Consider the following 24,268-nt stretch of genomic DNA (forward strand, 5'->3'; position numbering starts at 1 on the left):
ATTTTGTTAGTGGCAGGTAGAAAGCAACATCATTCATAGGAGAATAACATAGATTCATCACAGATCGGAGACCGAATTCATTCCCATAGTAGACTGTGGGATTGCACAGAATGCCCCATGGACCAAGCGACTGGGAAGAACTCTGAATTAACCAGAAGCAACATCTTTAACATGTACCCATTAATGAAGGGTTATTTATGTTAATCTTCAGCTGTCTTGTTAAATGATGCAGACAATGGGCTTTGGTATGAGGCATCCTTGGGTCATGTTGTATATACTTATTGACTTGGTTTCACTTAGAATGTCTGTCATGTGTCTGTGTCTTATGAGAAAGGTTACTCTTTGTGAACTCTTTTTGACCTCTTTAAGAAGCTGGTAATGGAAGACATGCAATTACTATGTTTACTGTACTACTGTTTGTTCAGCTCACACTCCTTGTGGTCATAAACCGTTAATATTCCACCTACTCTACATGTGTTTTTCTTTTATCTGGCCTTCTCTCGTTTATAAAAACCAGCACACTTTTGTGCCAGCTAGAAAAGCATAAAAAATGGGAATGGCAGTCTGGGTTGGCAAGCCACTGCTAAGTGTGTCCTCCATGATCCAGCATTACTTTTTGAGGCACCTCCGCTGGTTGCATTAGGAACAGAGTGAGTCCTTTTGTCCTCCTCAGTTGGTTCATCCATTCCAAATGTCTTCCACTGGAACTTTGAGAGAACTGTTCCAAACAGTGGAGAACTTGTCAGTGGTCCCTTGCTTGAATTGGGTGGCAATTATTTGAACACTAAGTGCCCTACTCTAGTCAGCAAGACATCGCAGTTAGATAAGTTACGCCAGTCCCTTCTTGAGTCCTTACTTTTCATAGTGCACCTAATTTGCAGATGTTGTTTTATATGTGGGTTTAATGTTTGAGTTTTGTTGTGGTTATGGAATCCTAATCTGTGTTTCAGGTATTTTTAATCTGCTCCTGGAAGCTTTCCATATTTCCACAGCAGGAGCTGCTTCTGTCTCTCTGTTGCTGAAGAGAATAATAGCTAATAGTAGCGATTCTGCAGTAACTAGCAACTTGTAAGCACATAAAGATAGTCCTCCCAAAATCATACTGGGCGTCTTACATAAAGCCTTGGAGAAAAACTACTGAGGGGAGTGTGGATGTCTCCTAGATTCTGACCCTCCTCATTAAAACCATCTTAAAGTAAGATTTTTTTAATGAGATGGCAAAAGCTGTGGATATTTCAATGTCTCAAGAAAACAATTGCATTCGCAAAGAAATGTCTGTATCACCGGAGGGTAAATTATTTTAATCTATCTTCTTTTTGATGACACTTTCACTCAGTCTTTGTACATTTCTGGAGATCCCTCCTGCTGTACTGATGTCTTTTAGCCGGACAATTACTAATTATCAGTTACCAACAATAGACCTCATCAAATCATTTGTTGAGTTTAAGCCCTATTCAGTCTCCTCTTTACCTAAAACCAGGACTTCAAGAGAATTGATGTACTTAAGGAATGAGATTGTATCTAAAGTGACCCGTTTGGGCTAAATTGACTAATTTTAACTACTGTCTTTGACACTTGTTTTTTTAAGCTCATAACCACCTGCCTTCTGATTAAAATAAATAGACTTTTACAGTTGTACAGTGTGGAAAGCTGTCAAAACCGGTGATCTCAGAAGTGCATGGCTCCTGTTGTTAAGGTGAAATGATGCTCTAGTCCAAGAGTAGCTTAAACTGCTAAATGTACCCTTTAGTATTTAAATCCAACTTCCTAAAATCTCTGTCCAGCACTGTATTGGGACCATGTTTCCAATAGCAACTGCCCAGATTTGACCCCATAATTCCGTAGTTATAGGAATATAACCTGGCCCAAAGAAATCAGATGGACCTTGTGAATGTTACAGCTTTGTCTTCACTACAAAAGGATCTAAGATGTGAAGCACGGAACCTGTGTCTTCTCCCAAACATATTCTAAGGGAGATTCTCCAAGAAATTGAATGTTCAAGGATTAATGGCTAGGTGTGTCTTTAAATTGAAATAAAAGACTGATAACATTCAGGATACCTCCAAAACAGCGTATTAAGTCCTTGTGATTTGAATATGAAGGCGCAATAACGTAATAGTTCCTTGATGAAAGAGATAAAACAGGTCTGAGTGCTACATTATTAGAATTTGTGTGACAAAAATAGATTTTCCTTGTTCAGGAGGTATAGAAACCATCCGTCATCAGCAAATTATTGCACTTTGTCCAGAAAAGAAGCAGCCAAAGTAAAAGCTGTGGGTACTTACCATGGTCCAGCTGCATAGTAGTACACCATAACACCATATTCTAGTCATTCAGGCAGCGGTCATTTTGTTGCGGGGGGATATAAATGTGAAGTGGTATTCTTGCTTCAGAGATTCATCGTTTAAGTGCTCTGTATGTTATGTTATGTTATGTTACGATATTGGTAGAGCGCAAACAGCTGCCCCAGCAAAGGGGCGTCCCGGCGCTAATAATTCACATAACATCCTGGGGGTAGATATTCGGCAAGGCCTAGAGGGGAGGAAATAGGTGGGTTTTCACAGCTCTTCGGAAGGCGTATAGATTTTCCAGTGAGCGGATGCTGAGGGGCAGATCATTCCAAAGTTTGGCTCCTAATACTCGGAAGGAGCGTCCGCCAGTGCGAGCCAGCTTAGTGAGGGGGATCTTCAACAGTTGTTGTCCAAGTGAGCGCAGATTACGCTGTGGAACATACGGAGTAAGGAGAGGCCGGAGGATTTCTGGGCGGCCCGTCTTGAGGATTTTGAAGATCATGACGAGGGCTTTAAACTTGATTCGGGATTCGATAGGCAGCCAATGAAGTTTACGGATTGTGGCCCTGGCCGAACATCTGCGAGGAAGTCCGACTAAGGTTCTTGCCGCGGTGTTCTGTATGCGCTGCAGACGCGCAATCTCTGCTTTATTGGCGCCCAAGAGTAAGACGTTAGCGTAGTCTATGCGAGACAGAGTTGTAGCTTGGATGATCATTTGGCGGACCTTGGGATCAAAGAATCCGAGTATGGGGTTAAGGCTTCTCATCAGGCCCACACAGGTGGCCGCTACTCTTTTAGTGTGGGTTTGAAAATTGAGTGATGAGTCCATCCATACGCCCAAGTTTTTGACCAGTGATTTGGGGGGAGGGACAGTGCCCAGTGAAGATGGCCACCAGTGTTGGTTCCAGTGACTGGTGTTCTTACCGAGGAGCAGCACCTCCGTCTTGCCGGCGTTGAGCTGTAGGCAGTTGTCTGTCATCCATTGGGCTACTGCTGCCAGCCCGTCCCTGAACCTTGCTGCAGAGGAGGAGGGGCCCTCAGTTAGAGTGACAGCCAGCTGAGTGTCGTCAGCATAGGACACCAGCGACAGGCCCCATTCTCTGGCTACAGCCGCGAGGGGCTGTACGTATAGGTTGAAAAGGGATGGGCTGAGTGTAGAGCCTTGAGGGACCCCCTGCCCGATAGAGTGGGACTGTGAGAGGAATGGTGGGGCTGAGACCCTGAATGCTCTGTCCTCCAGAAAGGAGCGGAACCATTCCAAAGCACGGTCCGCAATACCAGCTGTGGCCAGACGATTTAGAAGGATGTTATGGGAGACCGTGTCAAAGGCCGCGCTGAGGTCTAGTAGGATCAGCGCGGCACTTTGGCCGGCATCTAGGATCGTCCGGAGATGTTCTGTATGTATGAGGGGTAAGTTGAAGACCGCTCAGATCCGAGGTCAGTCAAATAACCAGAGTATTTTATAGTGTAATTAAGGATTGTGGTTCAATGTATACATTAAACAATCACAAATACAAGTTTTTAAACACAATGTTAATGCCTTTGAAAAATTGTTTCTTGGGAAGCCTTTTCCACAAAGACAAGGCATACAAAGAGAAAACAAACCCTTATTACATTAAACAAAACCCGTATTGCAAATTATTTCTTTAACGGTAAGTAAGATGCCCTCAGAATGTTTTCATGGGGTCAGTATTCAAAATTATGTAATGTAATATTCAAAATTAAAAGTAATATGCAAGGGATCTATTTTTTTTGTGGTAATTTTTCAAAAGCCCCAAAGATTTTTTTAAATCACGTTTTTCACTATTCTGTACCATTCGGTTGAGAGTTTAAGTACTTAAAATAATATTACAGTGTTAGTGATTTTGTTGTAGTGCTTGTTGACATAATATGTAAGACATGATAAATTGCAATAAATCACATTACCGTCATAGTCTTGTTTAACAGCTAATAGTGAGCTGTCGTTAGTGGCATAGAAAAGTTCACCAACCCAGTGTTGATGTATGTAGACTTAATCAATGTTTAACCCAAAGCTGCCATTCACTTTAATTTGAGATTTTCAAAGATGATCATTAATGATCCTTGGTTTCAGAAACATTTGGGACTGTTCATAATTACAGCTGTTATTTTTTCCCATTCTTTAAACTATAATTTCCTTATTAGCATTCCTGTTGTTCTTGTTTATCATTCCTTTCTTCTGAATTTTTGTCTGTGTGATTGGATCTTTATTTAATTTGTTTCTGCATTTTCGTTCCGACACAATTATTAGCATAACGTGATCTGTTTCAGGATTGTCTTGGGGATCATCACAAAGAAGAACATATTAGAACATCTCGAGCAACTAAAGCAGCACATCGAGCCCCTGGTGATTAGATCTACAACGTCTCCTTTTCCTCCTACTTCTCCTCCTCCTTACTAGATACGTTAGAAGTCAGGATGCATGAAACTTGTGAACTGTTCAGTTCCTTTGACATCCGCTGAACAGCATGGACCTGGCGCCATGTCGTTAAGTTACTTTATGCAGCAAGCATATCCTACAGTTCTTTGAATGTAATTATTTGTAGGAATGGGACAAAGACTGTAACTTAACTGTGCTGCAGTTGAACCAACAATTACGTCTGTTAGACAGACTTGCCAAATTTTCTGCTTTGTAAGAAACTGAAGATGTAGTATAAGCTTCATGTATTTAGGATTTGATTGGAAAGGGCTGTAAGAAATCCAATTTGTTTTTACATTCTAATAACTTTTTAATGAGTTGATTTACGAGTTTGCCTGTTGCTGTGTTTCTAACTAGACACATCAGCTGTGCCCTCTTATATTTAAAAGAGAACACCTAATTTGACAAATACTTATATTCCAACTATACTCCTCACTAGACCTTTCTTAAAGATACAAACCAGTAGGAGACGCTGTATTGCAGTAGACTCCATTGACAGTGAGATGGGCGTTAACAGAAATAGTTATTTTTTTTGTGCTCTTTTCCCGCAGTTATGAAGGTGACTAGGACTATCAGCAATCATGTTCGAGTTGTTTTCCTTGAGAGTGCTGTTTGTCACAAACCAGTCCTGAAGTTGGTTAACATTACTTTAAGTTACATATGGGGTGAGGCAAATGCACCCCACCACAAGGCAGAAAAACTCCCCATTTTATCAGTAGATCACAAGATACTTTTATTAGAACCTATCATGTTAGCCATGCAATTCTTGTTCCTATCGAACTGTTGCAGTCCCAGCATTGCATAGAATGAAACCCAGAACTGAAAATGTGTGTTTTTACTCCTAACTTTAACTACCTTCTTTGTTATGCATCCATGCAAGTCCAAGGCTGTGCCTTTTAAAGGTGAGCCCACTGTTTTGTTTTACTATACAGTTGTACGGCAGCACATGCCATGTATGTCTAAACCATGCATGTGCCCTTTGCAACTTAAGTGCCTGTCAATAATCTGATTTGGGGAGGGTAAGTCAATGCATGGGTTAGCTCTCAATGTAGTTTTAAATAAATCAAAATCACAGGGGTGTTGAGGCAGGATCATGTGAGCACCATTTAGTTTTAATCAAGTTGATTTAGTGTATCTGATAGATATTTAACGAGACATACACAAATACTCAATGAAACAGATATAGGCTAAGGCATCGCTAGGTGGCAATATTTCTTATAGGCGTTACTATACCTGCATTATAAACACAGAAGACGTTTTCATGAACAACTAATACATTTGCTCTACACTACTTGTAATTAGGTATTTTAGTGTTGTTTTTTCCTTTTTAAATTAGTGGTCAGCAGCAAAGTATATATGAATACAGAAAAAACACCTCCTTTCCTAATCACAGATGTTTATCTGTAGTTTGCATATATGTAAGTTACTCAACGCCACAGGCATTTTTTGATACGGCATAGAGCTTGGTAAATTAAAACGATTCTTGTGTTGATAAAATATTCTTATGGATATTCAGTTTTAGGGTATATTAAAGATTCGCTTCATATACATAATTTTTTAACTATAAAGAAAATCCTAATTTTACTCCGTCATTGGAGGCAAATAGTGTACAATAGCAAAAGAACACTTGAGTAAACGATTTTGTTGTATGGATCATAGAATGTTGAACATTCAAGTCTACATTCATGGCATTATATAACAATGAGTACTGGCTTACAAGGTTCCTCTTACATTGATGTCAGAATTTAGAGGGAAATTAAATGTGTTTATTATTCGAGGAAATCACAGTAATTAACGTGTCTAGACACTGGTGACCAGTTTACACCAACTGAACACACACATTCAACTTATCAATGCAAATGGCTTTTTCTTTTACCCATGTTTTATGTTTACAAAAAATGGATTTAAACTTGCAAAATCATTTACTTGCACATCATATTTTGGGGTGAGTAAATTTTGTGCCAGAGGTTTGGACTGGCCATTCCAGGATGAGATGCACCTGAAACAATTGAGACCACACTTGCTTGTGTGGGTATTCACATTCTTTTCGATAGCCGAGGGCAGGAGTTAATCCATTTCCATGATGGGAATAGGAAGGGAGCATGGCCAAAGTTAGTGGGGGAGTAGGGTACGATGTTAGCATTAACAGGGAACAATATCTTTCCTCATGTAGGAAAAACATCAAAGTGCAAGTAAAGTAATGTGTAAATGTACAGTATGTGCTCATAGGTACTCTAAAATGGCTTCAAGTTTTTGTAAATGGGAAGTAAAAAATATTTTCTAGGGGTTCTTTTGTGAACCTGGGATCTTTTGTGAATAACTAATTATACATTTGATCCAAACATAGCAAGAAACTCTCTCTCTACCCAGCTTTGTCGGATGTACGTCGTTACAATGCATGCTTTTACCACGCATGCCTTTACGACGCAACTTTTACAACGCAAACCATTACAACGCATAGTGCTTTGGGGAGCTGGATAGTGAATAGTTTAATTTACTATTCCAACTCCAGTCCCCGTGGACACTAGGGAAGGTGTTGGATAGTAAATTAAATCTATTCCCTATCTTAGAGCGCCCCCCAGCGCAATGCCTTGTAATGGTTTTCGTTGTAATAGTTGCGTCGTAAAGGCACTGCGTTGTAAAAGTTGCGTTGTAAAGGATGTTTCCCAGCTTTGTCTTTTACTGAAATGAGGATTAAAGCTAACATAGCCCATCTACATTTTATGTCCAGCCGGCAGCATTGCGAAAACCTCAAACTTAGTTCTTAATTATTTTTAACTAAAATGTATAGATTCCAAAACACCAGTCAGGAGAATAAAGCTTTTCTTTGCATATCACCCTTCCTAGATGGGTAGAAGGCCTTGAAAGCTTTATTTATTTTTGCCTGTTTCATGAACTAATGTGCACACTTTGCCAAAATGGAGGTAAAAACTAAATGGTAATGATGCTTATTGGTAACTAGAAATTGGAATTTCAGCGGATGGGAGTCTGAAGTATTTTAATTTTTACTTTTTTAGGTTTTAGATTCCATATAAAAATATGCAGCATTCACACAATTTCTAAAGTAATCTTAAATGAAATAATTTCCTAACTACTTAATTTTATAAATATAGTGCCCCTTTACCTCCTTATTCTACTTTCAAGAACTACAAGAAATCTTAATGCTTATGCTACATAGTACCACAAGTATGTTATGCCTTCAATCTTCCAACGCCCCATCACTCTGCTAGAAAAACGCCCATTAAATTACCCTAGACCTTTAGAAATGTGCACTCTACCTAATTCCTTAAAGCATATTGCCTTTTAAGCCTGCAAACCTGCAACGTCTTATTCCTCGTGGCTGATCTGCCTTCCATCCAGCTTTCTAAGTGAGTGTGCTACCAACGCGCTAATTGTCATTTTCCAATTGCCCAGTGGCACATGGCCAACATGTGAAAAGCTACCTAACATGGATATCATAAGGTTAAGGGTTGTAGAACCTTTCTCCGCGGCTATTACAGAGACGGCTGAGGCGGCGCGATGCCCAAAGTGGTGGCAGCAGATTACGATGATAAAAAACCTCCCGATTCGGTGTCACTCATATACCCCCAGGTATTTAAATGGTCCATCAGTGACCAGCAAGGGGCAGTCGTCTGGAAGGACCGGAGGGGGCCCTTTAAGGACAAATAGCACCAACTTGGACCAGTTGATGGTGTATCCAGAGACCCGCCCAAAAATCCTACAGGTATCAAGAAGAACCTTGAGGGAGCGCCTGGGGAGAGTTAAGTAAAGAAGAATATCATCGGCATACAACGATATGCGGTCCTTCCAGGACTCGGTCCAGTTGAGACCCTTTATCATGGGGTCCCACCGTATCCATGCTGCCAATGGCTCCAAAATCAAAGCAAAAGGCGATAGGGGGCATCCCTGACGCGTACCGCGGACCAACCGGAAATCCCTGGAAATATGTCCGTTAGCAACAACATGTGCAAGTGGATGTGTGTACAGGCGTTTTACCCAAGCACAAAACTTTGGCCCAAAGCCTAGATGTCGTAACACCGTGAATAAATACGGCCATTCGACCATGTCGAAGGCCATTCGCGCATCTAAGGACAAGATAACAGCCGGCTCCGATACAGCCGATATTTGCGCCATTACCGCATGAACTCGTCTCAAGTTTAGAGCAGTACTTCTATTCGGCATGAACCCGGACTGGTCCGGGTGCACCAGAGTCTCCAGATGGGGGGTGAGGCGTACGGTGATCATTTTGGCCAATATCTTTGCTTCCGCATTCAGTAGCGAAATAGGACGGTACGATGTACATTCGTCCGGGGGTTTACCAGGTTTTGGTATAGCTATAATTGTAGCCGTCCTTTGATCTCGAGGCAACTCCCCATGTGGCTAAACTTTCTTGTAACATTTGCAACAGATACGGGGCCACTTGACTAGAAACACGCTTATTTAGTTCTATTGGGACTCCATTTGGCCCCACAGCCTTGCCCGACTGCAAAGAGTGTATAGCACCCATGACCTCATCCGTCGTAAGGTCGGACTCTAAAAGTTCAGCATCTGCGTCCGAAAGGGAGGGCATTTGGATATCTTTAATATAGGTCTGCGCCTCAGCAGAGGACATACCCGAAGAGGAGGTGTAGACTGCTTCATAGTAGTTGGCGAAAGTGTCGACAATTTCCGTGGGGGAAGTGTATATCACACCATCGGGGCATTTCATTTTTGAGTATCCCTTATTCTTTCCTCTTCAGGGAGAAGTATATTGTTTTGAAAAGAGTTCACTTATCTCTGGGGAAAAAAGATCATTTAGTTGGGGTTCAGATTGTATTCCCATGTTCAGGAAATGGAAAAGCATTGAAAAAACTCATTGTTCAATGAAGTTCAAACACGAATGGGGTCTTGGTTACATCCCTTGAAAATATTCATTTTTATGCAATCCCCTTTGTTGCACTAACAAAGCATTTTCCCGAGGAAAAATATATTTTGTGGCAATAACAAAATTGTACCTGAAGAACACTACATATTGTATGTCATAAGACTTCATGAATGAATATGGATTTATAAAGTGCAGCTAATACACAATAGCGTCTGTGGGCACTGATAACAGGCCTGAACCTGAGAGATACCAACGGGAAAGAAGGTGGTAGAGGAGCAAGACTCCTGAGGAGACTATAATAGCCTTGTCTTTACGATTTTTCCTAAAGGGAAGGTAGTTCTGAATATCTCTCAGACAACCATTAATTTAGTTCAACAAGTTAGCTGCCTGAAGGAAAAGGCTTTTTTGCCAGATCCTCACTTTCTGATCTTGAGGATCTTTATGAGATGAATTGAAGCAGAATGAAGGGACTGTGATGATAATTTCTTCCTGAGATAGGGCTCATGTTATGTAGCACTCGTGTAAAGCAAAGAATGTTAACTAAGATGCTCTTCCATTCTGGAAGCCAGTGTAGGACATGAAGGTGAATTTTAATGGAAAGAAATATGGGTAGACCTAGAACGAGTCTTGTAGCCAAGTTCTGCACAATCTGTAACAGTTGCAGGAGCTACTGTTGGCCCCTAGTCCAAAGAATTACCATAATCGGTTCTTGAAGCGATCAGTGCTCGGACCACTATCTTATGTGAGGAAAACAGAATAAGTGTGAGAATCTTAAAAAGCAGGTTGCCAACATATAATGTGCGAGAACAAACTGGGTTATTAAACGTAATGCCTAGATTTTTTGCTAAAGCATCTGAGAAGGAGGGAACGGTCAAGTTCGGAGTACCACGATTGGAGAGCAGCCAATTAAATGTTTCTCAAAAATCAGTACCTCTGATTTTTTCTCTAACTTTAAACAATTGGACCATATCTCAACTTCTGTCATGTGTTGCAGAAAATTAGCTTTTGTTACATAAGCGTTTTCAGCTATTCAAAAGGTTTTTCATCTGCATATGTTATTAAAATTGTAGCCAAAGGATTTGACAATAGACCCCAGTGTAGAGTTATAAATGTTGAACAACTAGGGGTTCAGCTAGGACACCTGCGGTATTCCACAACAGATGGAAAAATGGGAGACTGGTGGCTAAGAATCTGTATTCTGTTTATGAGGATAGTGTATAGCCAACACAGTGCTTGTCTACAGTTTCTAAGTTTTGACAGCCTTGTTAGACGTACTGACTGGGAGACAGCATCAAAGGTTGCATAGAGGTCAAGACAGACCACAGCACCCAACCTGCTCTTTTCCAAAATAAGCCTAAGATCATGCTTCATGGCTGTGATGCTGATTTTCTGCTGCAAAGAGGACAAACAGCCAAATAATTTGGGATTAATTTCACGGTGTTGAAAAAAAGAACTGCTAGCATGTTAGTGTGACCATTGTACCCAAATGTAGATCTTATATGACCTCTGGTGAAAGCGCAGTGCACATTGTTTAGTCTTTGATTTACTTCAGGATCTAATCTGGATGTGAATAAGCAGGAGTCTGAGTCTTTTCAATCTTTTGAGAAATCCTTCCATCCAGTGACTGTCCATGATTGAAAGTTGTGTTCTGTCAAACAAACTGTAAGATGTTCCTTGCTCCTCAATTAATTCAACTTCAAACAAAAACAAAACCGCTGATGATCCTGTTTCATAGGTAACCAAATACAGTCGTATGAGAATGTATTTCTTTCCCTTAGCTAAAAATGCAAAATTTATATATATCTTGATATTAAATATTCAACCTATAATTATGTTGCTAAAGTCTCCTTTGTCAAATCAAATATTTTACCAGAGAAGCTGGGCTTTCAACATAACTTGTCCTGACATAACTTTACCAGTCTATCTCAACCGTTGATTGAGTCCCTATTAAAGAAACTCAAAAAAGCAATACATTGGAAACTTAGTTCAGCTTCAGACGTCACCGTACTCTTCCTTGTGGATTTAGGGATATCTTGCTAGACTTATTCCTTGAATCTATCTTTAAAGATGTATTAAACGTGTTCCCACATTCTTAGCTACCTGGTCATATGGATTTAATTTGGGATGTTTTAATGTTCCAGAATCAGATGGAGATTTGCGCTGAGCATCTGCAGTGCAGAGTGCTTAATGAGCTTTAGGGACATCCCACTGAGGTCATTATTATGGAGCCCCCTGCTTTAATTTCACTCATTGTTTAAACCCGAGGTGTGGCAAGGAAAAAGTAAGATTTTGAGAAACAATGATTTTCAAAGCTGTTAAGGACAACAGCCAGAAATAAAAACTAATGTTAACCTTCATTAGTCTCCAACAGTGAAACTATGAGGCATGCAGCTGAAATTGACATTCACACCCAAACAAGTCCATATCCTTCTTGAGCTTCCACTCTCACTCCTTTTCCTTGCTGCAAAGATGTCCCCATGTCGCCAGTCAGCAGAGTCCACTTTCAGAACTTCGTCCTGCTTCTGAGCTGCCCCTAAAGTAGAAAAGAACAATGAGATAAGGATCCCCACTTAAATTAACATTACTAAGGCATAATCACCAAAGGAAACCAGCACTGTCAAAGCCAGTGCTCCTGGCTTGCAATTTATACTTGTAATATAAGACAGTAGAACCAACGGTGTGCCATTATTAAATGCAGATGAAGTAGTAAATTACTTTTATCCATATTATCAGTGACATAATGTAGTCAGTGGCAGTGTAACCATTCGATATGTACAAGTCTTTTTGACTTCATTAGCTGAGGCAAAAGATAGCTGAAGCAGTTGGTAAACAGACACACAACAGGCAGAGGATGCACAAGAACAACGTATCACAATAAATATATGTTCCTTTTAGATCTACAAACCTTAATAACCAATAGTAGAAACAACAGATCTGATTACTAGATGGGATAATTCTTGCTCCCACATCCATAATAAAGTTGAAGATTCTTGTTTGCTGTAGTTAGAAAATGTTACTTTATGTCGGGTCTGGAGGCAATAATTAGGCTATTTAAAGGTTATCAATGACCATAGAGGCCGAATCCCCAATGGGAATAAAAGAAATCCATTTAAAAGTAGATCTGGTCAAACGATCACCCAAATGCATAATATCCTCTAAACTAGTGCAAAGGACTTGGAAACCATGGCTTCCGTCCTTGAATCCACTCCAGTGGAGCTAACATCAGTACATTCTTCAGCCATGATTTTGCCAATCCAGCGGCCAGTGTTGGGGTGAACACATGCGGCTTATTTGTGAAGACCTTAAATTTGTAGTCATGTTCTTATAAGCTTTGAGACAATGACTTACACGAAGTTTGGGATGATATGAAAAACTAGGATATGTAATGGATGGATCTGGTGCTGGGCTTGGTTCTCTTAGACAGAGGGAAAGAAACACAGTGTGGCATGGATACTATACATGTTCCGTCCAGAGACCTCATTTTTGACGCACTTCTACAAGAAATCAGACAAAACAGCATCATCAACATAGTCTTTGGCTTAGTCTAACATAAAACTATAGTATCTAGGTTTAAATGTTATTGAAAGTTGAATGCCCATTAGCTAGTAGGAAAATGTTCAGCAGAAATGGCTTACCTAAGAGAGTTGATAGCCAAATGACGGGGGCTGGTCATTCCAAAAGACCAGGTGTTGCCAGATTCCTGGAACGTTTCCAGGCCATTAGTTCATTTTGGGGGTAATGGAGACTGATTGGGCCTTTATTGGTGTGAAACGGATTAGAAAACCCACAGTTCCATTAGAACTGTATACCATGCTTCACGCATCCAAAATGGGATTATCTAAATGATGCCCACCACTTGCCTCCTGATTTGAGATGTCACTCTGAGAATATTGGCAAATGTGGAAAATCCTTGGCATTGGTTCTCCTCATCAACTTGTAGGAAAGCGATTTACGGTAGAGGTGCTGAATTTTGCATCCAGCAGGAGAAGATGGGAAGTTGGATGCCCAGCCTTTAAGCAAACAGATTCACCCTGCACGGACACACCATTGAAATAGCTAAGCTTGAAAAACAGATTTGTCTAGCTTCCATGTTAACAAATCTGAAGCCCACTTCATTCTCCCTTTTTATATGAGGTATTCCACCATCACTGACAAGTCGTGTTCAATACAGAGGTGTAAAATTCACTTTCTGCCAATAGTTTGAACTTTGTAACTCCCAGGTGATTTACTACTATTGCAGATGTATTATCCATTTGTAACAGAATGCTCCATTGTGTTTAGGAAGAAGCCTGAGATCGAATGGCGAAATATCCCGCCAGCAGTTCAAGGCTGTTTGTGTGATACCAAAGTTCCTTTGGGATCCAATTGCTTTCCATAATAAAGTCACAGCAGTGAACCTCTCAGTCCCAACAGCTGGCATCTGCCTTTCACAACGTCTGATGATGAAATGAAAATGTCCAGGATATTCCTTATGTTTCAGTCACCATTGATGTTTCTGTTAGACAGACCCCTGTGTAAGTCAAAAATCTGGACTTACTGGAAAGTTGGACTGAAGAGTGGATGCCAATAGCCACTCTGTCCTTGCTAGCATTATCAAAGGTAACTGGGCTCTCATCCGTACGCTCCTCTATTCCCATTTAATCAAAACCAATTCCCTTTAAGGAAGTGAAGGGTGGTGGAAACTGCATCTATGGTGTGACTCAAGAATTTCATCTGAACTTTGGGCTACATGCTCATAGATCTTGGAGAAGGCAGACCTTCATATGAATTTCTGCAAGAGAAAGTGACATGAGAATCAAGTTGTCTACATTGGAACCATGCGCTATCTTTGAAATTTCATCAGCGGAGTCAAAAGCCTGGTCAAACACCAAGTGACGGATGAGTCTGAAGGGGGAACCGTGAACTTTAATATGCAGCCCTCCCACTGAACTGCAGCCAGAAAATGGCAGAGGAAAGATAGTGACTACGAAAGAGTCATATTTGAGGTTCAGGCAGTCCATCCAATCTCCTTCTATTAACTGATTCCATAGAACAAGGGGCCCTGTATATTGAAATGTCTGTGAACAATTCAGTTGTTGTAATCACACAGATTGATGTCTAAGTGGACAACGTTCCCTTCTTCTCAGCAAAAACAATATGGCTTCTGATGCCCTTGGGGTGACAGAAACACTCCTAAAGGACACCTTTCATTACTTCTCCTTTGACCACCAGAAGTTTGCTGATGAGGGAAAAAAACAACTGTAGCATAAGAGGTTTGGACAGGAAAGTGTAAAGCTATAAATAAAAACCTGAAATGTCACCACAACTCAAGTGTCCTATCACACGTAGTGCCAGTTGTGGAGAACCATGTTGCTCCTGCCTTCCAGACCTATCTATGGAGAAAATATTATATTCACCTTGGAAATCAGAGTAGGAACTAGTTACACTGTAGAAGGAGCTTCTTGAGGCCTGTCCTTGTGGACCTCTGGGATGAGAGGGGAACGCGGAGTTGAGCTGTTGATGGACAGATCATCCTTCAAAGTTGCGACTGGAATCAACTCTTTAGAGCCCTGCTGATGTGAAACATCAGCTGAATAGAGCATACCCATCCTCATCCAGCCTTCATTAAAAGGCCTTGGATGGAAGCCTTATTCAACCTGTTAATTGTTAGACGAATGTGAAAAAATCTGGCTAGGTCCTTCACGAAAAGATCACCAAAAGGGTATCCCTTCACCCCATGGTGAACGTCTGCCATAGCAAACTCCGAGTTTGGGATTAATCTGGAAAGGAAGGAAGTAATGACGTTCTGCAGAAATCGCACAACCCACATTACCCAACAGATTGCAGTTTGCGTATAATTTCACACTCCTATGGCTGAATGAGAGATCCATCTTCTTGAATGTAAGGGTCAGATCCAAGGTATTGGTGAGGGGTTCTGAAAGACTGATGATATTGTCTTCACAAGCTCACCAAGGCAGATTAATCCCTTTTTGGGATCACATCAAATTTGGCTATAAATGTGTGATAATCTTTGGGTCAGTATACAGGGTAGATGCCATGCGGCCCTCCAGGGAAGGATTGAGGCATTGTGCACTAAGAGTATTCTGGAACTATTTGCAAAGGTCTTACTGGGCATACCACTGGTGACAAGGTCTACTCAGAAGATCCAGAATAGACAATGCGGTCATGGTTAAGCAAGTCTTGTATATGGAGTTCTTACTTCTGAGGCTGCAAGCTGGATGTCCCCAATCTGCATCATTTCGTTTTCTTTTACCACTGGGGTATATCAACCTATATCTCGGAGCACAATATTTATCCACAACATCTGTGCAAACCTGATCTGGGTCAAGAAAGTGATACACCAGCAAGCTGAGGCCTGTGGCTGTATCTGTTAAACTTTCCTCAAATTCTTCAAGAGGTCCTCTAAGATGGCTGATTTAAACCATTTAGAGGCATTGTTGTGAGAATGTGGGACCCTGCCTATAGTTTGAGACTTTCCTCCCACATGGGGAGGGGAGGTAAAGGGAGCTGATATAGAGGAAAAATAGACGAGCCCGTAGAAAAATGCAGGAGAAAACAATCCACTGGTCAGGGCTATTTCACTGCAGATGTTCATTCCTTCTTAGCGTCTGTAAAGATAAGGATTCTTGTATAGCTGTGTTGTGCAGTTCACTTGTGCTTTTCAGCCACCATCCCACCGTGTAAACAAATGCTGGGCCTTCACAGTAACTTCTACACTGTCCATGTTCACAGAGTAGTGTTGCACGAGGAACATCCTGTCGACCTGATCCAGGCATCATAAGCTGCTGCTGCTCTTGACCACAGTGCAGATACCTCACACACATAGAGTTCCCTAGGGAATGCATCAATGCACGTTCGGTATGCCCTGAATAATGGTTAAGTCATTATTGGGTGTTACAAACAATTATTTTGGACTCAATTATTTCTAGAATTTGTCTGACTAAGGTGTGATAAATATTCCAATTTCCTAATGAAGCAGCCATCACATGTGTATTGTGCTTTATTCTAAAGAGCACATATTTAATTATAAAAAGCTGATCAGAACCAGTAAAATTAAAACACTCGTTATTATACCATCCTGGAAACCTAATTTTAGGGTGTTTATAAATTATTACTTTGTCCACTTTAACACTCGGAGGTAGTCCATAGTGTCAACACACTCCATGTTGTTTAGGCAAGTCTTTGTCCTTAGAAACTTAAGAGTTGTTTAATTCACATTAGTCATTGATTGACTCCTCCATAATTGTAGTCAATGTGTTTCGGCCATTCATCTATAAAGGCCTCCTGAGAGCAATTACAAGGAAAGGGTATAACAAGAGCCAGGTATCTGGCGTGATTCTGAATGGCATGAATCAATTTAAAAGTCTCAGTGGAACTTAATGCCCACCATGGCACCTCAGCTGCTCAGACGGAGGCTGTCGGCATGTCTGAATCATGACAGAGTAAAGAAACCCGTGCCTGCAAATAGAGCTACTTACGAGACGAAAACGGGTCAAAGTGCTGGAGGAAGAGCAAACATATCTTACTGTATCTCGAAACTGAATATCAACTAAAGATTTGTATCAAGCAGGAACTATTAATATAGAATGTAAAAAGCTTGTTGCTTGAGATCCCGATTAAAAATAACAGAGATGGCTAGATGCAGCACTTAAAAGAACATAACAGCTGCCTGAGCCCATCAATAAGGAAGTGTCATTTAAAAGCTTTCCAACGCCTAATTTACTTTTCGCAAGACACTGAACTCAGACTAGTCATTTGGTTCTGTATATCACCCAGGGGAGCAGGTTTATGCGCCTCCAGGAGAAGGCACAGCTCCTTTTCAGAGGTACATAAGCATGCCCCTCCCCAGAGTCATAAAAGCTGCCTTTGTAAACGCTAGCTTGGATTTTGATGTATTATGTGGAACACAGGAGCTAAAACAAAAGCAAACTTATAGAGTATGTCTTTTTGTCAAAGCCCAGCAAAAAATATACCTGTTAATGTGCTTTTACAGAAGACCTGGGTGAAGGGTGGCGAGCATACCAAGAGCACAGGAAGAAGCACATGGGGGAGATTAACCTAACGTGCACTCCCATGGAATGCTCAAAGAAAAAATAAAGTAGCTTTCCAACATGAGCTGTTGAAGGGTACAAGCCATCCAATACAAAATATGGTAAAGAAGCTGTGCTCAAGGGGATGAACGTACACAAGAAGAGGAAGGAAAGGGAAGGACCTTACAAATAAAAGAAGCAAGCAAATGAGTGACAAGAAAGCCAACTAATGGTGGGCAATGAACTGACCCAAAGCCCACTGTCAGTATTGTTTTTCCCCCACAATAAGTCCTTGACAACGATTAGCTAAAAACTGTATGTAGACGACATCTAAAAAAAAGATAAACAAAAGAAAACACTATTTAGGGGGTTGAGGGATCCACATAATAAAAGGGTTGTATGAATTGCAACTTTTCAATTGCGTGCCCACAAGGAGAAAGAGAGATTTAAGTGTCTAACCATATTCCTATCAAAACACTGCTAAGGTATAAAAGCAGTGGGCGAGTCTCAAAATACACATGATCAGGCATTTGTTTTAAATAAATACAGTGATAATAAGGTGCTTTTCATAGCAGCAAACAAAGGAGCTTTCTAAACAAGTACTCATTGTTCAAAAGAGCCATGAATGCAGGTAGGCACTACTTATAAATTCTTTTTCAATTGAAGTTTTATATCTTTCAGTTTTTTCTGTTGTTGCCGAAAGTAGTAAGAAAATACCACTTTGTGTATGCAGTTTGGGTGGTCCAGGTCTGAACATTAAATTAGGTGTGACTTTGCACAAAGATTGTTGACTGGAAGTACAACATGCATAAATCTTGGGAGGGAGTTCTTAGTGAATGGTCTACCAGACTCAGCGAATATTTTCAGGCTCTTGTGCATTTCATGTCTCTGAAGAGAAATTGATGCATTTGAAGCCATGGGACAATACTGCTGATGCAATGGCAACACATTTTGTTATGTAGTTGATCTAGAAAGCCCTTAGAAACGGAGCTTATTAGGGATTCTGATAACCCCCCTTGATGGTTTTGAGATGCGTCAGTATTGCAACCCCAAAACAAATACCAGTGATCGTGCAGCAGAACATGATGATGCAGGGCATTGCCACTTTTTCTAAAATTTCACAAGTATTTCATGCCTCCTTTCAGCAGTAATCGTACTAACCAGTATAACATGCTTCAGCAGTTCGTTCGATTTTCTTTCTGCTTCTTCTGTATTACTGCCTTGTTAGGGCTGCAGCTTTCACCACTTCAAGTTGCCTCACGTAACTTTTTATTTTTGCATCTACAGATTTGATTTCTTCTGGGCACATTGAATGAGCACCTCTCTTGAACACAGTTCATTTTAACTGTCACAAAGTGATCCTTGGGCAGAGTTTACCCTCTGTGTGATATTGACTGTTTTGAATAAAACCACAGCACAGATTCTGAGTTCGAAGTGAAGTAGGGCAAAAAAGATAAGGGTTATTGCATTTGGGAGTTCACACGTAAAAGTTGTAAAACTAAAAAAAAATGGGAGGTAATTTTGGTTATTTGTCAATTGTAATAGATGGCTGTAGACCTTCCTCTAACATTTAGTAATTTGTGAAAGGGTACTTGCATTAAATTATGTCATGCACTTAGTCCTGTTTGAAGTAGACTGGATACAATGTATTTTAAGAGGGGGTAAATAAACTGACAAACTAGAACCCAAAAGAGGGTCTTCCATTGGCAGGTACACAGCTTTATTTTTTGTTGGCAGAATTTTGCTTGGTTTTTCTTTGAAATAGGTTCAATATCACTCTCTACCTATACTGATCACATAGCTTTTTTCCAACCTTTGCCGCCTTGCTTTTTTGTTGGTATATCTCTGGATCAAAAAGCCACCTCTAATCAAGATTAGAAAAGCTTTTGGCATGTACCTGCTTTTATATTATTACACACTTTGTACTTAAGCTGGTTTGTGCTTTAAAAAGCACTGTAATGGCACTTTTTTATACACAAGAAATTATAGACTGTTTTATTGTCTCTTTACTAACAAACTACCACATTTCTTATGTTTTAACATTTATCAACTGGTTTACCTCCCATTAGGCGCCTCCTTGGCATTATATCAAAAAAAGATATCCTCCGTCATATGGCCCAGATGGCAAACCACGACCCAGAGTCCATAATGTTCAGCTGAACGCCATTGCAGAGGAGAGAGAGGAATCAGAAGAGGAAGTTCACTTGTTAATGAGGACAGCACAGTAGCCGGACAACATCTCCTGACAGCAGAAAAACACTCAAGATTTGGCAGCTCTTTGCACAATCGTGCTGCACTAATGCAGCAGCTACTGGGGAGTAAAAGTGATGTACTTTTCATATTTATTGTGGGGTTGCCACTCCTGCCCTGCACTGGATATAATACGCAATGATGGTGCATTGTTGAGAGATGGGGCTGTCCTGTGCCTGAGGGGCCTTCAAAAGACACACTTGTTTTGGCTTTCCACTGGAATTACACAGAGTGGAGCTATCTTGAAGAGTCTGCGTGAAACCACCCCTTGTATTCCTGCAAAATTGATACATGTTTATTTATAACATTGTGCAGGGTATCTGTGTAACATTATTACCTTTCAACATTCCAGATGGGCTCATAAGTTGTCTTTCTTTCTCCCTCTCTCCTTTGTCACATTGAAACTTCATTACGGTGTATTTCTGAGATTTTGAGTTTTAGGTTTACTACAACAAAAAGAGGCATATTTTGACTACTTCTGCAAAAAACAAACTGCTTTTATGCACAGATTGCTCTTGCTGCTGCAACCAATTTCATCCTAGTAGGTACTATTACATGCTCCCAGACAAACCAATCTAATTTGCTGAAGGAATTCAGCTCACAGAATACCACTGAAGACAAAACTGTCAATTGGTTTAAAAAAAGTAGTGTTTTACAAATAAATATAAATTAAGAACCTTAGCAAAGGATAGTAATTTCAATATTCCATAAGTCATCTCACTACCAAACCTGTATGTACAATATACCTTAACAAGATGAATCAAGTGAAGTAAAAGCAAATATATTTTTGAATTTTTTTTCACCCTTCTATCTGACATTTTTGATCTTGTGATCTAGTGAATGTGTTTCGATTTTATGCTACTTTCAGATTTTATTGTGCCAAAATAATCTGCGATACCTCACAACCTCTTTATATCAACATCTCTCCACGGTGCTTACTTTATTAATTTGCACCTCTGTGTCATAGACATCCCCGTCTAACTGTGTGCACAGCTTGCAGCACTCGTGTATGCACAGAAGGAGTTAATATAATAACATTGGGAGCTTAAAGTACATTAAAACCACTCAATTTTGCAAGCAACTGACATGTTGACTACCATGGCAAACAGTCATCATCCTCGTGTAATACAAACCCTGTCACAATACACATTTATCATCACTCCCTATAGATTCAACAGTACAGCCATCAAACAAAGGCAACAGAATGATGGTTTCATGTTGGGTGAGGTTAAATGCCTTGCTCAAGTTTTGAACTTATGCCAGTGGTGGTTAATTGATTTCAGTTTTGTGTTGATCTATGTCTGGTACATATTGGTTTCTGATCAAGTCTTACTATTTTCCATGCTGTTGTCAGGGCAGATTTATGGATCTACTTCAAGAGTTTGCTCTCAGGCCTTTATTCTTATGTCCTGGAATTCAGCAGTATGGTCTGGACAACATACAAAGTGCCAAAGGCTAAATTCGAATATGCCTCTTATTGAGTTGGCTATAAGGAAATATAATTTAGTTGCTTTTTTCTCCACAGTGGGAATCCTGCATCCTTCAGAATCTCCTTCACCACAAACACTTTGTCCAGTCTACAGGTTACCAGTGTGATTTAATAGACAGTGTTTTCATGCTTATCATATACTGTTGCAGTGTTTTTCTCCTTTCATTAGCAGCATTGACAAATTGCAGTTTTATTGCTTCACTCCATTGTCATTCTTTTTCTCTAGAAATTAGAAATCTCAGAAGTACACCTTGCAGAAAGGTGTCCTTTGAAGCAGAAGTTTCTCATATTGAGACACACTGCGGAATAGAAGGGGCTCTTGGGTGCCTCGCAACGGGTAGTTTATATGTTGGGGGAGAGCAAGGGGCATTATAGGCAAACTGTATGAACTCTCAAAGATCAAATGGTGTGAGAGCCGTGTTTAAAACTGGATAGCATTTTGAATCGCAAAAAAAGACTTGTTTTGATCTTTTTTATTGTTTTACTTTGGATTGTTCATGTTTTTGCATTTTATGCTAAGTCATAATGTGGCATAATACATACTTGTTTTACAGCTATCTGTGAATGAAAACACTATGATGCACTTCAGTGTTCTGCTGGTTTATACAGACTACTAGTGATCTTAAATAATGTGAATACATCCTTGAATTCATTAAATCTGTGTTATACTAACAGCATGCTAAAATTCATTCATAATCCTATTTTTCTGAAAACTACAGTTTCTTCTCTTCTACAAACAAATCAAACGAAAATGATAGTGCAACTCTTGGCACTGACAAAATATGTTTCACATCTTGCACTAAGTTATAACTTTTCCCCATGGCCATTGAAGACTTTACTTATGTTTTTTAAGAATTTAAAACTATACAAATATAAGTCAGTTTATCATCTCATTCTCTCATCTGTGGTTTGTTAGGTAGGGACTTTGAAAATCCCACTGATGCAGCTAATGAATTGACAGTTTAATTGAGAGAAAAAAAAATCCCTTGAATACCTGGATGGTCCACTCTCTGTTTATATCTTGTTTTAGATATGGACTTCTAATTATCATGAGAACAACCTGTTCTGCTGCTCTGCTGGCACTACACAATCAAGCTATCCTAAAGATGTAAAACCTATAGTTACAACTTTTCATTAATTATGTATTTGGAGGGAGGGGGGTCATGGTTCAGAGCCTGTGGCATTCTTTAGGCAAAACAAAAAACTGCATACTGTCCTTAAAGGCTTTTATGTTCTGTAGCACTCAAAGTTCTTAATTCAGTCTCAGAAACCATTGTAATTAGAGATTGTTTTTATTGGTCTGCACCAATTGACGTGATACTTGCCAGAAACAAATGAGTATGCCATTGGACGATCCATTGTTGTTACCCCATGCATAATTGTACAGAAGACCACAGTGAAAAAATTAGAACAGTGCTGTCACATTAAGCTACAATGATGCTTAATGTGCTTTCCTGCTTGACATGTAAGACATGTTGTCTGGTTGTTGTATAGTAGATCCCTGACAAGGAAAACGGTGTATAAGGTACGTTCATCTGAAGCGTTCTGGTGTGCCTAAAATGTACTGTTCAAAGAAATAAACTAATATTTGCAGATGTGGTAGGAGGACCCAGTGGGTATCTTTTTGTTCATTAAAAAACTGTTGGTTTCTCAAACATGCATAGTTTGTTAATCTGTGGATGTTGCCTAGAGCTGTATTTAATATTGATATGTTTTTTTTTATTTATTCTAGTATGCTAGAGCTACGATTGTTACAGACAAGCACTCTTATAACTGTAATGATCAAAGTTTAAAATAAGATATAAAATGTAATGTATGAAGAAGTCTATTTGCCTCTTTAATCACCATTTTTTGCAGATCTAATTGAAATCCACATTGTATTTGTTTTCTGACCGTTAGGTTTTATGTAGCCAGTGTTGTCATATCCATTATGGTTGGGTGTCTCTCTCATGCCTCTGCATAAACCCCAATATTTTTCTTTCAATATGCTTTCTACTATTCCATAGATTTAAGCCTTTGGACTGCTTATCCCGTTCAAGGACACCCCTCTTGTCCCCGTGAACCTTAGATATAAATAGATAAGAATGGCCACAAGACTCTGCATGTCCGCACTGTTTCCAGCCAGCCCCAATATGCTTCCGAAAGAAAACCTTTAGAATCTGTTATGTTAATTGGACTTTTCAGTTTATAATGGTATGTACAGAGAAACCTTTTACATATATTCCTTGTGAAAAATTGTTGTAATACATCTTGAGTGTTAGGGCGACTCAGACAGTCATCGTCACAATGATTAAGTAAGCTATTTGGAAGGGAAACTTATGTTTGAGGTATTTGTGCTGTAGATACACATGCTTTGCATATGTCCGCCATCTAGTGTTGGGCTCGGATGATTACAAGTTGTTTTTGTTCCAAGAGGTTTTCTTCGAGTCACGAGGCTGTGTGACTCCTTCTCTTGAGAATACTGTGCATGGTTATCAACGCCATCTTCAGATAGTTTTTTTGCGCTGACGGGTGCGGATGTAGTATCTCGTGCTCCAATTCAGTCTCCTTCGGTCCGGGGATATATATCTCTGCAGTATTTTTTTGATCGGTATAGTATACATCTCATACTAGAATTCGTAGCGGGTTTTCGACTAGTCTCTTTGGCCTATAGGCCACACCCAGCCGGGCAACACTTCTCCATTTCGAACGAGATCGAGAAAGACCTACTAATGGAACGCTCTCCATTCCATTTCTGTCCGAAGTGCCACTCCAAATACCCTCAAACTGACCAACCCCCTACTTATGTTTCTCACCTGAACATCAAAAAGACACATATGAGGCCTGTAAGTCTTTTCGGTCTAAAACTACTCTTCGAGATTGAAGGGCTAGACGACAAGAGATGCAGCACAAGCAAATGGACGATGT

The 24,268-nt window shown here is 40.1% G+C and overlaps 1 protein-coding gene across 5 annotated transcripts in view; it reads left to right on the forward strand.

Annotated features, from left to right (window-relative positions):
- CLCN3 (chloride voltage-gated channel 3) overlaps positions 1–23,016 on the forward strand; it is a 509,534-nt gene extending 486,518 nt beyond the window's left edge. For 3 of the 5 annotated variants that reach the window (XM_078677053.1, XM_078677054.1, XM_078677055.1), the window contains 2 exons: positions 4,581–4,656; positions 19,692–23,016. In XM_078677053.1, the coding sequence (XP_078533179.1) occupies positions 4,581–4,656; positions 19,692–19,850 (235 nt within the window). In that variant the 3' untranslated portion in view covers positions 19,851–23,016. The remainder of the gene's footprint in view (positions 1–4,580; positions 4,657–19,691) is intronic. The other 2 variants (XM_078677057.1, XM_078677058.1) reach the window with 1 other exon arrangement.
- The last annotated feature ends 1,252 nt before the right edge of the window (positions 23,017–24,268 follow it).

The sequence above is a fragment of the Lissotriton helveticus genome, chromosome 2_1, assembly GCF_964261635.1.
Source record: "Lissotriton helveticus chromosome 2_1, aLisHel1.1, whole genome shotgun sequence".
Lineage (NCBI taxonomy): Eukaryota > Metazoa > Chordata > Amphibia > Caudata > Salamandridae > Lissotriton > Lissotriton helveticus.